At 45.5% G+C, this 17,766-nt stretch overlaps 1 protein-coding gene across 7 annotated transcripts in view; it reads left to right on the top strand.

The window, feature by feature from the left end:
* Window positions 1–17,766, top strand: part of ZDHHC1 (zDHHC palmitoyltransferase 1) — a 58,932-nt gene that overhangs the window by 21,054 nt on the left and 20,112 nt on the right. For 5 of the 7 annotated variants that reach the window (XM_048816662.2, XM_048816666.2, XM_048816663.2 and 2 more), the window contains exons 3-6: window positions 5,552–5,727; window positions 7,464–7,565; window positions 10,229–10,353; window positions 10,920–11,078. In XM_048816662.2, the coding sequence (XP_048672619.2) occupies window positions 5,552–5,727; window positions 7,464–7,565; window positions 10,229–10,353; window positions 10,920–11,078 (562 nt within the window). The remainder of the gene's footprint in view (window positions 1–5,551; window positions 5,728–7,463; window positions 7,566–10,228; window positions 10,354–10,919; window positions 11,079–17,766) is intronic. The other 2 variants (XM_048816664.2, XM_048816668.2) reach the window with 2 other exon arrangements.

Below are 17,766 nucleotides of genomic sequence, written 5' to 3'. Positions count from 1 at the left end.
TTTAAATTTGGCCCACACCATGGAAAAAGTTTGGGAATCCCTGCTATAAATATTTATCCATGGAACAGATGCAGTAGCAGTAAGTGAGTGACAGGGCAGGTTCTGCTGAATTAGTAACCTTTCCTGTTTTCCATAATGAGAGTGTTAAGGAAGAGTTATTTGAATATTTTCTGTATTATGATGGAGCAGACACAAGACGATATTTAAGGTTGCACCAGATAGATCAATATCTTTCGGTAAATGTGTCCTTGCATTCAAGTTCCATCACCTGTCCCATCTCTGTTATCCTGAAATATTTATTAACTCTGACTGGTTAAGCCAAAACCAAAATGTAGAAGTTTATGTGGTGTCCATATCATCAACTTATCCAGTCACTATTCAAAGATCTTTTGTGTTCAGACATCCTACAATCAAAAGATTTCTATAAGAACTAATTTCTACCTTCTCTTCTATTTGTGAATCACCTCCTTGTTGAGACTTGAATCTAGGTCTTGCCAATTCTCTGTTTGAACATTTGGGTAAATGTTCTGTATATCATCTGTCCCTGAGAACAGCTTTCCTAGTAACAATAAAATCAGCCAATGGATCAGTGAGATCCAAGTTATAATACCTGAACTTGCTTATAAAGTGTTCTGTAAAGAAGATAGTCTTATGCCCACATCTTTAGTTTGTGCTTAAGTTGTAGCTGTTTTTCACCTGAACTTGTATTTTTCCATAAACAGCATACTTTACCAGTGGAGCCTAGACTACATAGTCCTAATGTACAAATGGCCTTCTGTAGGACTAAAATCCTGTTCACGTCTTTGTATGTGACAGAAAACCTAGAAGATGATTCCAGGACTATCTTTGCTCAGAGATTCTCTACACAGATCAAATTTTGCATACAAATGCATGTGTTAAAGTTACCTGAACATCTTGGGACACATTCCACCCACAAGGTTCAAAGCAGATTCCACAGTACATCTGAGAAATGTCTATGCTACAGAGACACATAAGGTTGCTACCTTGAGGTCTTTTCTTGCAAGTTCTTTGGGTCAGGGATTGTCTTTTTGTTTTTTGTTTGTACTGCTCCCAGCACAATGGGCTCTGTTGTGTTAATTTAGATGGAATATATGGGCCCAAAGAGTCAAAGATGTTAACATAACCCAGTCACAGTCTGTGATGGTTCTCGGAGAACCCAGGACTATGAGTCACCTTGTTACCCCCTTGCCTTCAGCATGTGGGAGTCTTGCTTGTGCTTAACTTGGTGTCAGCTCCCTGACACCACCAGCCTATTAGCTCCTCTAGCTTTTTTCCAGCATGGAATAGACAGCGATCTGCACACAATTCTTCACCCTGCAAACTTGGGTGCCTTACAGTGCTTTGCTGTTGTAGCTCCCATCTGGGCTGTTCACAAACCACCCTTCCAGCTTTCAAGTAACACCCTGAGTGCCTGTGTGTAACTGCAGCCTGACAGCACAGTCCAGCTGTACTTTGGCTTCCATCAGCCTTTGTTACCACATGCAGGGTGACCCCAACACACTCCCAGGTCTGGATTTTCCACAAAAACATGTGTTTAGCACTGTCCAGCTCTCTCGGACAGTCTAGGGATCAAGTGTTTCCCATCTCAAATGGAGTTTCCCACACAGTTCACAACACTAGATTAGTTTTGATTAAAGAATAAAACAAGTTAATTTAACTACAAAGATTTTAGGTTTTAAGTGAGTTCAAGTATTAGGGCATTAAAGTCAGAAATGGTTACTAGAAAAAGAAAGATAAAAAGCTTCCTAATACTAAACTTAACAAACCAGACTTGGTTTCAGGTGATGTTCTCACCACAGATTTTCAGTACATTGCTGACAAAACTCTCAGGCCAGGATCTGCTTCCAAGGTCCAGTGGCTGTTTCTTTTGTCTTCATCGGTGAAAAGAGAGAGATGGACAGGGAAACATAACTTGGGGTGTTTTTGCCCCACACTTTTATAGCTTAGTTCTCCTTTGAAATGCATTTTCCTAAGACTGACCTCTAGATTAAGTTCTACCCAGCGGAGAGCAAGGAGACATGGAGTCTGGTGTGGAAGAGGTGTTACGCTGTTTCTTTTCACCTATGTATGCTAAAATGCAAATCTGTTTGTCTCTTATCTCCCCCTCTTCCATGCCAAAGAATGGCCACTTGATAGGTGATGGTCCATTAGCTTTGATGACACCTGGCTGGGTGCGTCAACTTGTCCTTTATCTTTGAGAAACAGGTTTACTCACTTCCCAGACTTGCCTGGTAAACACACTTCAGTCATGGTTTCAGTTTATGTTAATAACTTTACATATAATGTTGCTACATACATTTTTCACCATGATAATATTGACCAGCAAGTTATTAGTTTTCAATTGATACCTTGCAAGTCATATTTTCAACAAAGATTATTACAGTAGTGTGTTGGGTGTGAATACAGGGGTGCATTCCATCATACTACCCAAGCACTGTGCTCTGGGCTATGCCAGCCCATACTTTGCCTTACAGGTTAACAATAGGTGCACCCCAGTCCCTGAGACCCTTTGAAGTGTTCCCCCTGTAATGTTCAGCCCCTTATTGACTGAACATTCACCGAAGTACCAGGTCTGCTCTCTCCAAAGGGGCAGTGTATGAACCAGCTTATATGATTCAACTCAGGATCAGCACATTGCTTAATATCACTGCACTGAGGTATATTTATAGTGAAAACAGCAAGTTTATTATCAAAGATTCAAGATTCAAGTGAGAGTAACTAAGGAAATTGGAAACAAATGGTTATATATAAAACAAAATCATAACACACTTTCTAGAGACTAAACTTAACTAACAAGTAACTCTCTTGTCTAAAGAAACTTACCTCATTCAAATCCTTTTCTGCAGCATCTTCAACCAAGATTGGCTGAGATCCTGTTTTTGCAAATGTAAACACACTGCCCATTTACTTCCTGCAGGATAATGAGATTTGTTCTTTCCTTCTTCTTATATCCCCAAAGTTCATTGTCTGTACTCAGACACAGTATAAACCCCAGCGGCGTCTCTTTCCTGTGTGCTCTTCCCTGTTGACTTCTCATCTCTTTGATAACTTCGTATGTAAATAGTTATCCATTGTGTTAACTTACAATGCTTTTAACAGCATCCCGTATTTCCTTCCTCTTTAGCTAGAGAAAGTTTTTAGAAGGAATCCCTCCCTTGTTTGACTTTCATTTGGGGAGAAAAGAGAAGAAGTTTGCTGAGATGGGCTGGGGCTGTTGTTATTGCTGTTGATAGAATAGGAAGGGACCGACCCCAGGAGGTCATCTAGTCCAACCCCCTGGTCAAAGCAGGACCAATCCCCAATTTTTGCCTTAAATCCCTAAATGGCCCCCTCAAGGATTGAACTCACAACCCTGGGTTTAGCAGGCCAATGCTCAAACCACTGAGCTATCAGAATACCTTTCCCAGGCCCGAAGAAGAACTCTGTGTAGCTTGAAAGCTTGTCTCTCTCATCAACAGAAGTTGGTCAAATAAAAGATACTACCTCATCCACCTTGTCTCTCTAATATCCTGGGACCAACGTGGCTACAACTATACTGCATAAAATAATTTGCAGACATTCATCATCTGATGAAGAAGAGCAGTATTTACTTAATCAGCACTCACAATAACTCCCTCCCCATAATAAGACCCATCTCCTTTGAGAATTGATATAGCCAGTACTCTAGTGGAGATCTGGAGACAATAGCTGCAGAATGGAAAGTTACTTTCTAGGAACTGTGGCTCTTCAAGTAGATAATCTGTATAGATCCCAACTTCCCCAATCTTTTGTAGTAATTCTGAATAAGCAAAAGGAACTGGCGGCATCAGAGTCACAGTTCTTTTATTTAATTTCATTCTGAAAGTTTGGATCTGTGAGGGAGCATACGTGTGACCCTAATTGGTCATTCCTATTCTGAGGGTTTTGGTATAGATGTCGAAGGAATGCATGGACTCAGAAGTGTGGACGTGGATGGACAATCCTGTAACATTGCACCCCATATTCTTCATAGTGATAATATTATATGATTATAGCATAATTATGGTGTATTTTATGCAAGATAAGTCATGTGAAGTGTCATTGGAAAAGTTATGATTTGCTGAATATGATTGACCTATTCATATGCATGTGTCATTTTTGTATGTGAAGTTATAAATACTGACTATGTAGCTGTACTTCAAATGTAGTTACACCTGGGTAATGCCCACTAGACAAGATGCTTTCAGTCTAAATTGTGGGTGGGGAGGGGCCTGTTCAGGACAATGGGCCATTAGGAAAAACAATAGGCCTTGGGAGAATCTTATCCCCCACCTAGTGAGCCTTCCGGAGAATACTTCAGACAGCCTCTAAGTAATGGCTGCCATCACTCTATAAGGACATGTGACCAGGCCACATGATTCTGGACTCCATCTTGGTATGTCAGTATTTTTCCACAAACTGGTTTGGGAACCAAGCTTTGAAACCAAGGGTTCCCGCCATATGCTAAAGCTACACAAGGCAGGGAGTGACATCATCTGGGGTTCTTCACTTCCCACCCAAGAAGACTACTGTAAACCTGAGGAACAAACACTGAACTGGGGCAAGTGGTGGATCCAGGCTAAAGGAATTTCTAGCCTGTGTATGAAAGACCTGGGGCTTCCAAGGTGTAAAGCAAGTGCAGCTTGCCCCTTAAGAATCTGCAGCCTGCTTGTATAATTTCTCAGAGTGAGAATCTGCTAATTCATATCTAATCTATTTAGTATATTTAGCTTAGGTTGTGTTTTTTTGTTTATTTGCTAGGTAATCTGCTTTTATCTGTTTGCTATCACTTATAATCACTTAAAATCTATCTTTTGTAGTTAATAAACTTATTTTTGTTTTAATCTAAATCAGTGAGCTTTGACTGGAGTGCTTGGGGAAAATCTCTGCTTGGTTACCACACGTGTGCATTGTTCTCTTCACATTTAGGGAGAGGCGGACTGGGTATTAAACACATATACTGGGCAGATTTGACCAGGGTAGGATGGTACTGCTCTGGGGTCCTAGGCTGGGAAACTGGTGGTTAGAGAGCCTGCATGTAACTGCAGCTGGGCGTGTCCCTTCCTGTGTGGATGCTGGTGAAAGGGCAGGCTAGAGGGCTTTGCAGCTTGTCACAACAACACAGTGTGAGAGGGAGCCCAGGCTGGTGGGTCAGAGGGCTCAGTGGTACCCCAGCTTCAGGTGGCACCCTGGGGGGAACCTGTCGAAAATCCACTCAAAGAAGGATAGCTACTGGCAAGAAAAATTAAGTTTCTTGAAATCTCTGTAACAGAAAGGTAATAGTACTCCCTCACAAGATCACAGGAAGCATTGTTCCTTCAGACCTAGCTAAGTTTGCCTGGAGAAAGACTTATTGGGGGTGAGATAGGCAACTCTCAGTCTTAATGAGGAGCAGATTTTTGAGTGATACTGTGATCAGCTGCATGAGACTTTCTAATTGTAGACCATAAATTTCTTGCTTGTTTGGATTTAGTTTGTTGATGATAAGCATGAGAGTTAATCTTCTGAGCCGTTCCTTAACGATGTACTTCAGTGTCCAGGAGTGTTTTTTATCTGCCACCTAGTGGTTCATTTCACTGCAGTCTCCATTGATCCAGCTGACGCCAATGTGCGAGAGAATAAGTACCTAGGGCAGCTGGCCACTTTCAGCCGTAACCAACATGCTCATGTCATCGAAAACCATCACTGCCATGTCTGTGATGTGGATGTGTAAGTACCACCCAGAAACACCCCCCCTTCTTTTTTCTTTCTTCATCAGAGTTAGAAGATGGGATGGGATGGGTACCCTAAAGTCTTTAGGGATGTGACTTTGGGATAGCAAACTGAGCATAATGTGCTCATCTCCAAACTCATGACCATAAAGACTTCTGAGCTCTCCACCATGTGTATCTGTGTTTCTACTGTATTTTCAATTGAGCTCCTGTTTTGGGGGAGAGATTGTATTGGGTTTAGTTCTGTGTTACTTGAATCCCAGATTTCAGAGTGGTAGCCGTGTTAGTCTGTATCAGGAAAAACAACGAGGAGTCAACATGTAATTCCCTGGCCTGTTATACAGGAGGTCAAATTAAATGTGGTATCTTCTGGCCTTGGAATCTATGATTCTTTGAATTTCTTTGTGTTTGGATTCTGGGCACATACCAATTTGAAGATAGATATTTAGCTTGGGACACATTACGCTTAACATGGGGTAGCAGAATTTGTAAAGAGATTCACAGATTGAAAGCATTTTAGTGGACATTTCCAGATTAGAAATCTCTAAACTTGGGAAAAAGGCCTCAGAAACTCAGAAAAGGCAAATTTGGGAATATTTAGCATCATGGTTTGAGAAAGGCTCGTCCCATGGGATTATGTGTCTGATGCAATGCGGCATTGATGTCAACTGAAGTCTTTCTGACTTCACTGGGCTATGGGAGAAGAGCTGTCAGATCACTATATTATCAGTTTAGTACTGAATGTATCATATTTGTAAAGGTGGCTGTGTCTTGGAGGTTATGATTCTTATCATTCCTATAGTGTGCCTAGAGGTCCCCTGGGGGATCAGGGCCCCATTGTGCTAGATACCTTACCAACGCACAGTAAAGAGTTCCCTGCCTTAAACAGCTTGCAGTCTTGATTAATGATGATACAAGAGGTGGAGAAAACAAACAAGCAGGTCAGGATGGGGGAGAGGAGGGATGTGGTAGCAACAGCAGGAGCACATTTTCATGTAGACTAGCAGTATGCACAGTGTAGCTTGTTACTTGCATATGTGCTGACTACTGGCAACACTAGGTAGGAATTGTGGTAAAACTGAATTTTATGGAGGGATTTGAAGGAGAAAAATATGGTAGGCTTTTCTTTTGTAAATATTGTGACGAGTGGGCATAGTTTATACAGGGTGTAGTTTATCAAGGCTCCAGAAGTTTTTGCTTGATTATTTCATTGTATCTGTATCTGGGAGAACTTCGGGTGATGGCAGATGGTGAAGGAAAAGATTGGCATATCAGAATGAATCAAAGAGGGGTGTTTGCTTTGCTTGATTGTATTTGCTCACACCAAGAGCAATACTAATTCCATGCTGTATATGTTGGCTGATGACAAAGGATAGAGGCCAGAATGGTCCAACTCAGTGAGCCCCAAGGTGCAGTGTAGGGCAAAGAAAGTGAAGGAGCTGAAGGGTCTGCAGACAGAGCAGATTGCAAGTAATAGGAATTGAGAAGGGGAGGAGGACATGTCCAGTGGAATCTAAGGGGCTCTAACAGATGCATTGTTTGAAAAGCTCATTTATTCAGTGAGAGAAAAGTGAATAAAGGGTGTTTAAGTGTTTCTGATCTAGTTAGTTTTCTCATTGTGGACCAGCCCTTCTCTGAATATTTGTTTCACAAGAAAGATCTCTAACCGGATGAAGATGAGTTACTGTTGCTATTCTCGTTTTATCTGCATTAACATGATCCTTTCTTTGGCAGAAGCTCGAGGTCGAAACACTGTGGAACCTGCAACAAGTGTGTATGTGGCTTTGATCATCATTGCAAATGGCTCAATAACTGCGTGGGGGAGAGGAACTACTGGTAAGGGTCTGGCACTCTGACACGAGTGCAAAGCCATCCAGAAAATGCTAGTACAGGACTTCTCAGCCTTTCTCGCATCTTGGCCCAATTTATATTCAGCTTCTCAAAACCACCCTATGCTGAGATTGCAGGTTCCTTTGTACTGATTCTCATTGCATGTTGGAGGACCACAAGAATTGGTGCAGCGGTTTACAGATTACTGCTGGCAAGGAACCAAATAAATTTGATTAATCCAGAAACCAGAGAAATTGAAAATGGGAGCAGGCTTGTGACACCCAGACAGCTGGAGTGGATTGTGATGTTCAGGCTGAGAATCGCTGCTGGTGCCCTAAACTTGGGTGAGAGGGTTGTAAAAGGGCTTCATTAGTACATCTGTTCAAGACCACTGCTCCATGTTTAAACGTCTTGTAAGTAACTTATCCCGATGCAATAGTGTCACAGCTGGGATCAGCAGAGGTCCTTGAGCGTGATCACCTCTTTATTAGAGGGAAGGAGCTGCTGGCATGGTCTTACCCTTTCCCTAAGATCCAAAATAGCCAGGTGTGCTGCAAAGCCCATCTGATTGAGTGAACATTATGCCAGGACTGAGACAGGTGGGATGTGTCTGGTGGGAAAGTGCAGTGGAGATTTAGTGGGAGATTTTCCAAGGCACAAATGGGCATTAGGCGCCTAACTCTCATTGACTTTCAGTAGGAGGTGGGTACCTATCTGCTCTTTGTGTCTTTAAAAATCTCCCTCTCAAGTGATAGGGTCACAAGAGTGGTGATCAGATGATGTGTGATAAGGATGGGGAAAAAAGAACTGCCGTTTTGGATGATTTGTGGTTTGTATCTTTTGCACTCTTGTAATTTTAAATGAATGTCTAGGGTGCTTTACCGTGGGGGCTGTTTCACGTGACACATCTTTCAGACCAAAAGCTAAATAATAAATATTTTCATAATTGCTTCTGTCTGTAGTGTTAAGAAATATTTATTGGAAGTTGTACAGGTATCCCTAAAAGTTCTGAGGTGTAGAGTGGTTAGAGGACTGCAGTCAGCTTGTTTCGGGGTTGGTATGGTGGTTATTCTAGGACCCCTGTCCTTCCAGCAATCTATCTGTCTAGGGAAGTGGTATCCAAGTTTTCCAGACAGAGCACTGAATGTATTATTTCAAAAAGGCTAAGGCAAGGCACCACAATCAATGTTTTGGGGCAGATTCTCTATCCCATTCTTCTCCCTTTGTGCTGTAGAACAAAGAGAGTACAAACTATGCACAGATCTCCTGAGATTCTCTGTGGGGTGTCTCCAATGGGCATACAGCTGGCCAAGCTGGCTCCTATCCCTCCATCCCCACAGCTCCTGGTGCAGATGGTGGGATGGGCAGTAACTGGTCCACATTCTGCTCTGGTTATCTTCAGCTTGTATACTTTCTTTATGGGTCTGTTGGGAGCTGGCATGAGTTAGGCCAATGCAGAGTCAGCTCTAACCTGTGCTGGGCTGAGGCAGAGGGAGCCATAACTGGTGATTGTTTCTTGGCTTCTCCTTTCCTTCACTCCTGGATTGCACCGGGTGGTTGTGTGGGGGGAGGGCGGCCATCCTGTGCTAGGTGCAGGAAATGGAACAGCCAGAGCTATTCTCCTTCCTCCCCTGTGAAGCAGTAGATGGGGAGTAGTAGGTGCCCAGGGAAAGAAGAGCAGCTACTCAGAGCTGCTCCTAGGACCACAAGGAGAGCAGGGGCAAGTGTTGTCCCCTACTGCCTCCTATTGCCTCCTTTCATCAAGTTCTTGTCCAGGGAGCTCATTTTCCACTCATAATCAAATACACACTCTTTTTCTTACCACACCTGCTCTGAGTCTCCAGTACAACATATTGGATACACCACTGGTCTAGATGGTTATCTATAGGGCCCTACCAAATTCATGGTCCATTTTGATCAATTTCACGGTCAGAGGGTTTTGAAATTTGTCAATTTCATGTTTTCAGATGTTTATATCTGAAATTTCAGGATGTTGTAACCATGGGGGTCCCAACCCAAAAGGCACCTGGAGGTAGGTCTGATCTCTCCCCTTCCCTCCCCCTCCCTCCTCCCAACAGCCCTGCAGGGGAAAGACAAATCCTGTCCCTCTCCAGCCTGGCAGGGACTTGCAGCTAGGAGCCCCCGGGCTGGGGCACTCCCAGTAGCAGGGGGAGATCGGACCCACCTCCACAAGCCTCCTCCAGATGCAGGAACCTCTGGGGCTGCTGCCCAGCACTGGAGCTTCCTGCAGGAGGAGGAGGTGCTCGGAGGTGAATCTGATCTCCCCCTGAGAGCTAACCTGCAGGGGATGGACAAGTTCTGTCCCTCCCCAGGCTGGCGGGGACTTGCAGCTAGGAGCCCCCTGGCTGGGGCGCTCCCAGTAGCAAGGGGGAGATCAGATTTCATGGGGAAGAACTAATTCACAGTCCATGACACGTTTTTCATGGCCGTGAAATGGGCAGGGTCCTATCTAGTAGCCATAACTGAGGTATCTGCACACCACTAAAATTATGGTGTGTATACAAACCTGTTTTACTGTCTCTGTCTTTTCCTTCCACTCAGTAGAGGCTGGGCTTTATTTATTTATTTGTATGTATGTGGTGTTACTGAAGGAGTGGGTTTTGCATTTTGCTCTGAAGATGCTAAGGTCTGTTATGCTTCCTTGGCAGGCTCTTTCTGAACAGCGTGGTATCTGCCATCCTGGGCCTCGTCCTCCTGTTGCTCATTGCATTCTATGTCTTTGTGGAGTTCTTCATTAACCCCATGATGCTGCGCACCAACCAGCACTTGGAAGGTATCTGGCCACACTCTGGATGAGAGTTGCTTCTGATCCATGCATCAGCCAAAATGTTCACTGGGCTTGGACTTCTCTGGACCCTTATGTGCAAGAGGAGCCTCCAGCTCTCTACCCTGCCTCAAACTATTATGTGACTGCAACCATCTCTGTGACCCAAATGGTTCCCTCCAGAGCCCAATGACTTTGCTCTCCAAGGGGGTTCTTAGGCAGCCTGAAAGATCCAGAGGCACTCTGGGGCTTCAGGACAGCAGATCGGGCCTATAGCTAGCTTTTTATCGGAATTACACTATTTCCAGCTATGAGGTTTTATTAGTGAGAGGTGTTTAAAGTCTGGACAATCTTCCCCCGCACCCAGTTCCTTTGTTTTCATTCCTTTAACTTCTACTCCCCGTCTTAGTTCTCTGGCCCAGTCACCTTCTCCCTGCACCTCTTAACTCCTTACTTTCTGGCCTCACCACTTCTCCGCCCTACATCTGTCCCCACCACTGAGACTTGCTCACTCTTACTTCCTGATGTGTGCTATTGCTGTGCTTTCATTCCATTGTTGTGTTTCTCTTTTTCAGTATTAAAGAACGACACGGACATCTGGTTTGTGTTTCTACCTGCAGCTCCCATCGAGACCCAAGCTCCTGCCATTTTGGTCTTAGCTGGGATTCTCATTCTTCTGGGCCTGCTGACTGTGATCCTGTTAGGGCACCTGCTGATCTTTCACATCTATCTTAGTAGGTATTGAAGTCTGGTCGCACTGCATTGTCCACTTGATTCTCTCTTCACTTCATGACATACACTCATTGGGCTTTCACCCGTATCACACATGCAAACTGTGCAAGAGCACCAATGAAAGCACAGAAGTTTTGTCCCACACCTTGGCACTCCTGCCTCTCTTCTGAGCTTGTCGTTTTGCTCTGCCTTCTGTAGGATGAATAGAAGAAATCTTTGTCTCTTGCTCTTTTTTCCTGAAATGGTCTCTAACCTAAGTAAGATTCTTTTGGTACAGTTCAGAATCTAGCAGGGAGAAAAGGGGGCTTGGTTTGTGATGAGACAGCACAACATAGTATCTATTGGTCCCTCCGGCCTGCAGGTCTGTAAACTAATATTTCATGGTGTCTCTAAGACTGGAATTAGTCTTGGAGTTCTTCAGTTGTAGAACAACTCTTTACAGCTCAGAGCCTTTGGTTGAGGTATGCTAAGCCTCAGCTGTGCCTAAACTCTCTCTAGAAATCATCACTGGTCCATCTTTCTTGGGGTGGATGGGGAGCTGCCCATTGTACCTCTCCAAAAGGAGGGAAAGAAGCCACTAATGAATAAATTCCCGCCTCTGCCAGGTCCCCCCCGACGGGTGAGCAGCACTTGCGGTTAATGGTATCAGAGGCTGCTGATAGATCTAATAAAATCAGCGTGGACACTTGACTTGTCTATCACAAGGAGATCACTAACCAAGGATACTGATGCTCTCTCATTGCTCCACCCTGAATTCAGAGTTACCCGTCTGCAACCATTTCAATAATCTCCAGAACCACCCCATGAACTAGCCACTAAGTCCTTAGTTCAAGTGATGGCTTCTGGAATTTAAGGACGAAAGGAGGCAATAAACTCTCTAACTAACCTCTTAACGTATTGGAGTCTCTTGGTTAATATAATAACACAGGGCTTTTATTTCAATAAAAATAACTGTACAACTCCGTTTCCATTAGGAAGCTCTACTTCTTGGTTGCGGTCTCCTGATAAGCATTGTGAAAATTGCACTGCATTTGCCCAAAGTGAGATTTGGAGGCGGATGTAGATGGACGCACAGTGGAGGGGCTGCTTACAGTCTCTCCCACCTTCTGCCTCATCCAGGAGGCACATTCACATTTAAAAGTATAGATGGCATTGAAAACCTCTCTGAGTACCCTTTTATCAGTCTCCACCAGCAATGAAGCTGACAACTCCCAGCTGGCTTTCACCAGTCATGAGCAGACAGATCTATCTTGCCATTGTCAGTGGTAGCAGAGTGGAAGGCAAGTTGAGTGTACCAGTGCTGGAATAATGATAACATCTGGAAAATGAAAGGGCCATTTTAGTGATATAGAAAAGACTAAAAACAAAATAAATGCGGTGGCTGTATCCGAAAAAGTTCACTATGGCTAGAATCTAGTTAAGTGCAGATCTAATGCAAGCGATGTGGTTACTGTATTGACCACAGTTTCCACGAGGTGGTGCTGTTTCATTGGGATTAGGCTCATGGAATCATAGATTCATAGGGTTAGAAGGGACCGCAAGCCTCAACTAGTCCAGGGGTCTCAAACTCAAATGACCACGAGGGCCGCATGAGGACTAGTGCATTGGCCTGAGGGCCGCATCACTGACACCCCCACCCCTTGCTACCCCTGGCCCCGCCTCCACTCCATCCCTTCCATGAGGCCCCGCCCCTCCCTACCCCCATTCCAACCCCTTCCCCAAAGTCTCCACCCCAACTCCGGCCCCTCCCCACCCCCAGGGGGTTGCAGGAGGAGTGCGGGGTGTGGCGGGGGATAAGGGCAGGGAGTTGAGGTGCAGGAGATGTGCAGGGTGCAGCAGAAGGCTCAGGACAGGGAGTTGGGGTGTGGGGTGCAGGAGGGGTGTGGCAGGGGGTTGGGGTGCAGGAGGGGTGTGCGGTGCGGCAGGGGGCTCAGGCCAGGGGGTTGAGGTGTGGGGTGCAGGAGGGATTCGGGGTGTGGGCTCTGGCCCGGTGCTGCTCACCTAGAGTGGCTCTGGGGTGGCAGCAGCGTGCACCGGGGCCAGGGCAGGCTCCCTCCCTGCCTGCCTGCCCTGACACCGGCCCCGCTCCACTCCGGGAAGCAGCCTGAACCACGTCCCTACAGCCCTGAGGGGGGTGGGGGGCAGAGAGCTCTGTGTGTTGCTCTTGCCGCTCCTCCAGGTACCTCCCCCGAAACTCCCATTGACCGTGGTTTCCCGTTCCCAGCCAATGGGAGCTGTGGGGGGCGGTGCCTGGAGGCGAAAGCAACACACGGAGCCCACTTCTCCACCCCTGGCCTCAGGTACTTGCTGCCAGCTGTTTCAGGGAGTGGCGCGGGGCTCGCGGCTCCACGGGGGTAGGCCCGCGGGCTCTAGTTTTCCCACCCCGGCCTTCACGGGGGGTGGGCGTAGGGAGCTTGGCGGGCTGCAGGAAATATGCGGCCCACAGGCCACGTGTTTGAGACCCCTACTCTAGTCCAACCCCCTGCCAAGATGTAGGATTTGTTGTGTCTAAACCATCCAAGACAGATGGCTATCCAGACGCCTTTTGAAAACCTCCAGTGAAGGAGCTTCCACAACCTCCCTAGGCATCTGTTCCATTGTCTTACTGTTCTTCCAGTTAGGAATTTTTTCCTGAGAGTTAATCTAAATTTGCTGTGCTGTAGTTTGAACCTATTGCCTCTTGTCCTGCTCTCTGTGGCAAGAGAGGCCAACTTTTCTCCATCTTTTTTATGGCAGCCTTTCAGGTATTTGAAGACCACTATCATATCCCCCTTAATCGCCTCTTTTCCAAATTAAACATACCCAGTTCCTTCAGCCTTTGCTCATATGGCTTGCATTCCATCCCTTTCGTTATCTTTGTCGCTCGCCTCTGGATCCTTTCCACTTTCTCTACAGCCTTTCTATACATTGGTGACCAAGGTTGGACACAGTACTCCAGCTGCGGCCTAATCAGCGCCGAGTAGAGCCGTACTATCACCTCCCGTGACTTGCATGCTATGTCTCTGTTAATCCAACCCAAAATTGCATTTTCTTTTTTTGCAACAGCATCACATCTCTGACTCATGTTGAGGTTATGATTCACCACTGCTCCCAGATCCTTCTCAGCAGTGCTTCTGCCAAGACAGTTATTCCGTATTCTGTATTTGTGAATTTGGTTTTTCTTTCATAAGGTGCTACACCAGGGGTGGGCAAAGTTTTTGGCCCGAGGGCCACACCTGGGTCTGGAAATTGTATGGTGGGCCATGAATGCTCATGAAACTGGGGTTTGGGGTGTGGGAGGGCTCTGTCTGGGGGTGCAGACTCAGGGGTGGGGCTGGAAATAAGGGGTTGGGGATGCAGGAGGGTCTCCGGGCTGGGACCGAAGGGTTCGGAGGATGGGAGGGGGATCAGGGCTGGGGCAGGGGTGCGGGAGAGGGTCGGGGGGCAGGATCTGAGTGGCACTTACCTCAAGCAGCTCCCAGAAACAGTGGCATGTTCCCCCTTCTGGCTCCTACACGGAGGTGCGGCCAGGCGGCTCTGTGCGCTGCCTTGTCCACAGGCGCCACCCCTGCAGCTCCCACTGGCTGTGGTTCCCAACCAATGGGAGCTGCAGGGGTGGCGCTTGGGGCGGGGGCAGAATTCAGAGCCCTCTGGCTGCCCCTATGTATAGGAGCCTGAGGGGGGACATGTCACTGCTTCCGGGAGCCATGTGGAGTGGGGCAAGATCCCGACCCTGCTCCCCGGCTGGAGTGCCAGAGCGGGGAAAGCCCCAGACATCACTTCCCGGCGGGAGCTCGAGGGCCTGATTAAAATGTCTGGAGGGCCGGATGTGGCCCCTGGGCCATAGTTTGCCCACCCCTATGCTACACTTACATTTGTCTTTGTTGAATTTTATTTTGTTGTTGATAGCCCAATTCGCCAATATATCAAGAGCCCTCTGAATTTTAGCTCTCTCCTCCAAAGTGTTGGTAACCCCCCATAGCTTTGTGTTATCTGCAAATTCGATCAGAATGCTCTGTATACCTACATCCAGGTCATTAATAAAGATGGTAACCAATACTGGCCCAGAACAGATCGCTGTGGAACTCCACTTGAGACCTCCCTCCAATCTGATATCATTCCTTTAATAGTTACTTTTTGTTTGCGATTGTTTAACAAATTATATATCCATTTACTGGTAGTTCTGCCAAGCCTGGATTTCTCCAGTTTACTTATCTGAATGTCATGTGGGACTGTGTAAGAAGCGTTGCTGAAATCCAGGTCTATTATGTCCACTGCATTTCCCCTATCCACCAACCAGATACTCTGTCAAAGAAGGACATCAAGCTGGTTTGGCATGATTTATTCTTGGTAAGTCCATTCTGGCTGTAAGGATCACCCCTTCATCCTCCAGGTATTCGCACATTGAATGTTTTATACATTGCTCTAGTCATTTCTCAGGAATTGAAATCAGGTGGTCTGGTCTACAATTTCCTGGCTCCTCCTTTCCCCCGTTTTTAAAGATGGGCACCACGTTAGCCCTTCTCCGGTCTTCCAAGACCTGTCCTTTCATCCATGAGTTCAAAAATATTGCCAGTGGCTCTGAGATTTCTTCAGCTAATTCCTTCAGTAACCTGGGGTGAATAGCATCAGGCCCTGCTGACTTGAATTCGTTCAAATTGGTCAGAAGATCTCAATATGTGTTGTTTGCTTATCCCGATCGGCATCCCTTCCCCTGTATTGTCTGTGGTAACTTCGCTAGTCATCCAATCACATGCTCTTTTTTGTGAGAAGAAGCAAAGTAGGCATTGAGCAGCTCTGCTTTTCTAGCATTTTCCATTACCAGCTCACTTCTCCAGTGAGCAGCGGATCCACACTGTCCTTAATCTTTCTTTTTTGTCTCACGTATTTGAAGAACCCCTTCTTGTTGTCTCTAACATTCCTTGGCCAGCTGTAACTCATTCTTTGCCTTGGCTTTCCTGGTTTTGTCCCTACACACTCATGCTATTCCCATGTATACTACCTTGGTGACATGCCCCTCCTTCCATTCCTTGTATGTATCCTTTTTGGTTTTTAGATAGCATTGGCCTCTTGTGGCTCTTCTTATCTTTCCTCTGCATCGGAATAGCTTGATGTCCTTTTAGGAACTGCCAGCCCCCTCTGACTCCTTTTCTTTCTAACTGGTCTTTCCATGGGACCTTGCCTGCTATTTCTCTGAGTTGGTTGAAATCTGCCTTTCTGAAGTCCAGTGTCCTTGTTTTGCTGTTCTCATGTCCTGCTTTCCTTAGGATCTTAAATTCTATCAGATCGTGATCACTTCCTCCCAAGTTCCCGACCACCTTCACATTCGCAACTAATTCATCCCTTTTGGTCAAAACCAGATTCAGTATGGATGACCCCCACTAGTTGTTTCCTCAACTTTCTGAATCAGGAAGTTGTCCCCTACACATGCTAAGAATTTTCTGGACATACGTTTTGTTGTAATAGTCTTCTGACAGATATCAGGGAAGTTAAAATTCCCCATTAAAACTAGCTCAAGTATGTTAGCTAATATTGTTACCTGCTTGTAGAATGACTCATCCACTTCCTCTTCCTGATCTGATGATCTATACTAGACCCACACCATAACATTGCTACTATTCTTTTCCCTTTTTATCCTCACCCAGAGACTTCCAGCAGGTCCGTTGCTCACTTCCTCTTGGGCCTCAGAGCAAGTATATACATTCTTGACATACAGCACAACACCTCCTCCTTTTACCCCCATATCTGTCCTTTCAGAACAAGCTGTTTCCCTCAATGCTGGTACTCTAATCATGGGAGTTGTCCCACCAAATCTCTATAATGCCAATTAAGCCATAATTTTCTTCATATACCATAATTTACAATTCATCCTGCTTGTTCCCCATACTCCTTGCATTTGTATACAGACATCGAAGATATTTTGCAGACTGCCCTGTTGCTTTTCTTCTTGCTTTTTTAATGCAGTTGTGATTTCTAGTCCCTTCTCCAGAAATTAGTCCCTTCCCCTTGTCTTTATTACTTGATCCTAGATGCATGTTGGCTGGATTTTTGTCACCATCCCCCATAGGACCTAGCTTAAAGCTCTCCTTATTAGGTTAGCCAGATGTCCAAAGATGCTCTTCCCGGTATTTGATAGATGGAGCCCATCCCAGCATAGCAGTCCTCTTTCCTGGAATATCAGATCATTGTTGAAGAAGCCAAAGCCTTCTCACCAACACCACCTGTGTAGCCATGCATTTACTTCCACGATTCAATGGTCCCTGCCCAGGCCTTTTCCTTCAACAGGGAGGATGGACAAGACAATCACTTGCACCCCGAACTCTTTTATCCTTCCCAGAGCCACATAGTCTGCAGTGATCTGCTCAAGGTCATTCTTTGCAGATTGTTGGTACAAAAGATGGACTTTCCTTTGTATGAAGGAGGATTTTAACCTGCTGAATCAATTTTACTCTGCTTTTTTTAGAGGAAGTTTTTGAGCCAAGTTGAGTTTTGTTTTAAAAGCATTTGTGATCCATAAGTGTGAAAGAGATTTTTATTTATTATCCTTATTAATTGTCTTACACTCATACCTAGAGAGACTTCAAAAACTGTGTAGCGTTTTGGGACATGACGTTAAGGGTCAGGGGAAATACAATTTCCCAAATATTTAAAAGAATAACTCTTGTGACCTGTTTATGGCCAGCTCTAGCGACAGCTGAAGTATAGCAAGGA

This window comes from Caretta caretta, chromosome 12 (assembly GCF_965140235.1).
Source record: "Caretta caretta isolate rCarCar2 chromosome 12, rCarCar1.hap1, whole genome shotgun sequence".
NCBI classification, from domain to species: Eukaryota; Metazoa; Chordata; order Testudines; family Cheloniidae; genus Caretta; species Caretta caretta.
This window is presented reverse-complemented; position numbering and strand designations above follow the sequence as displayed.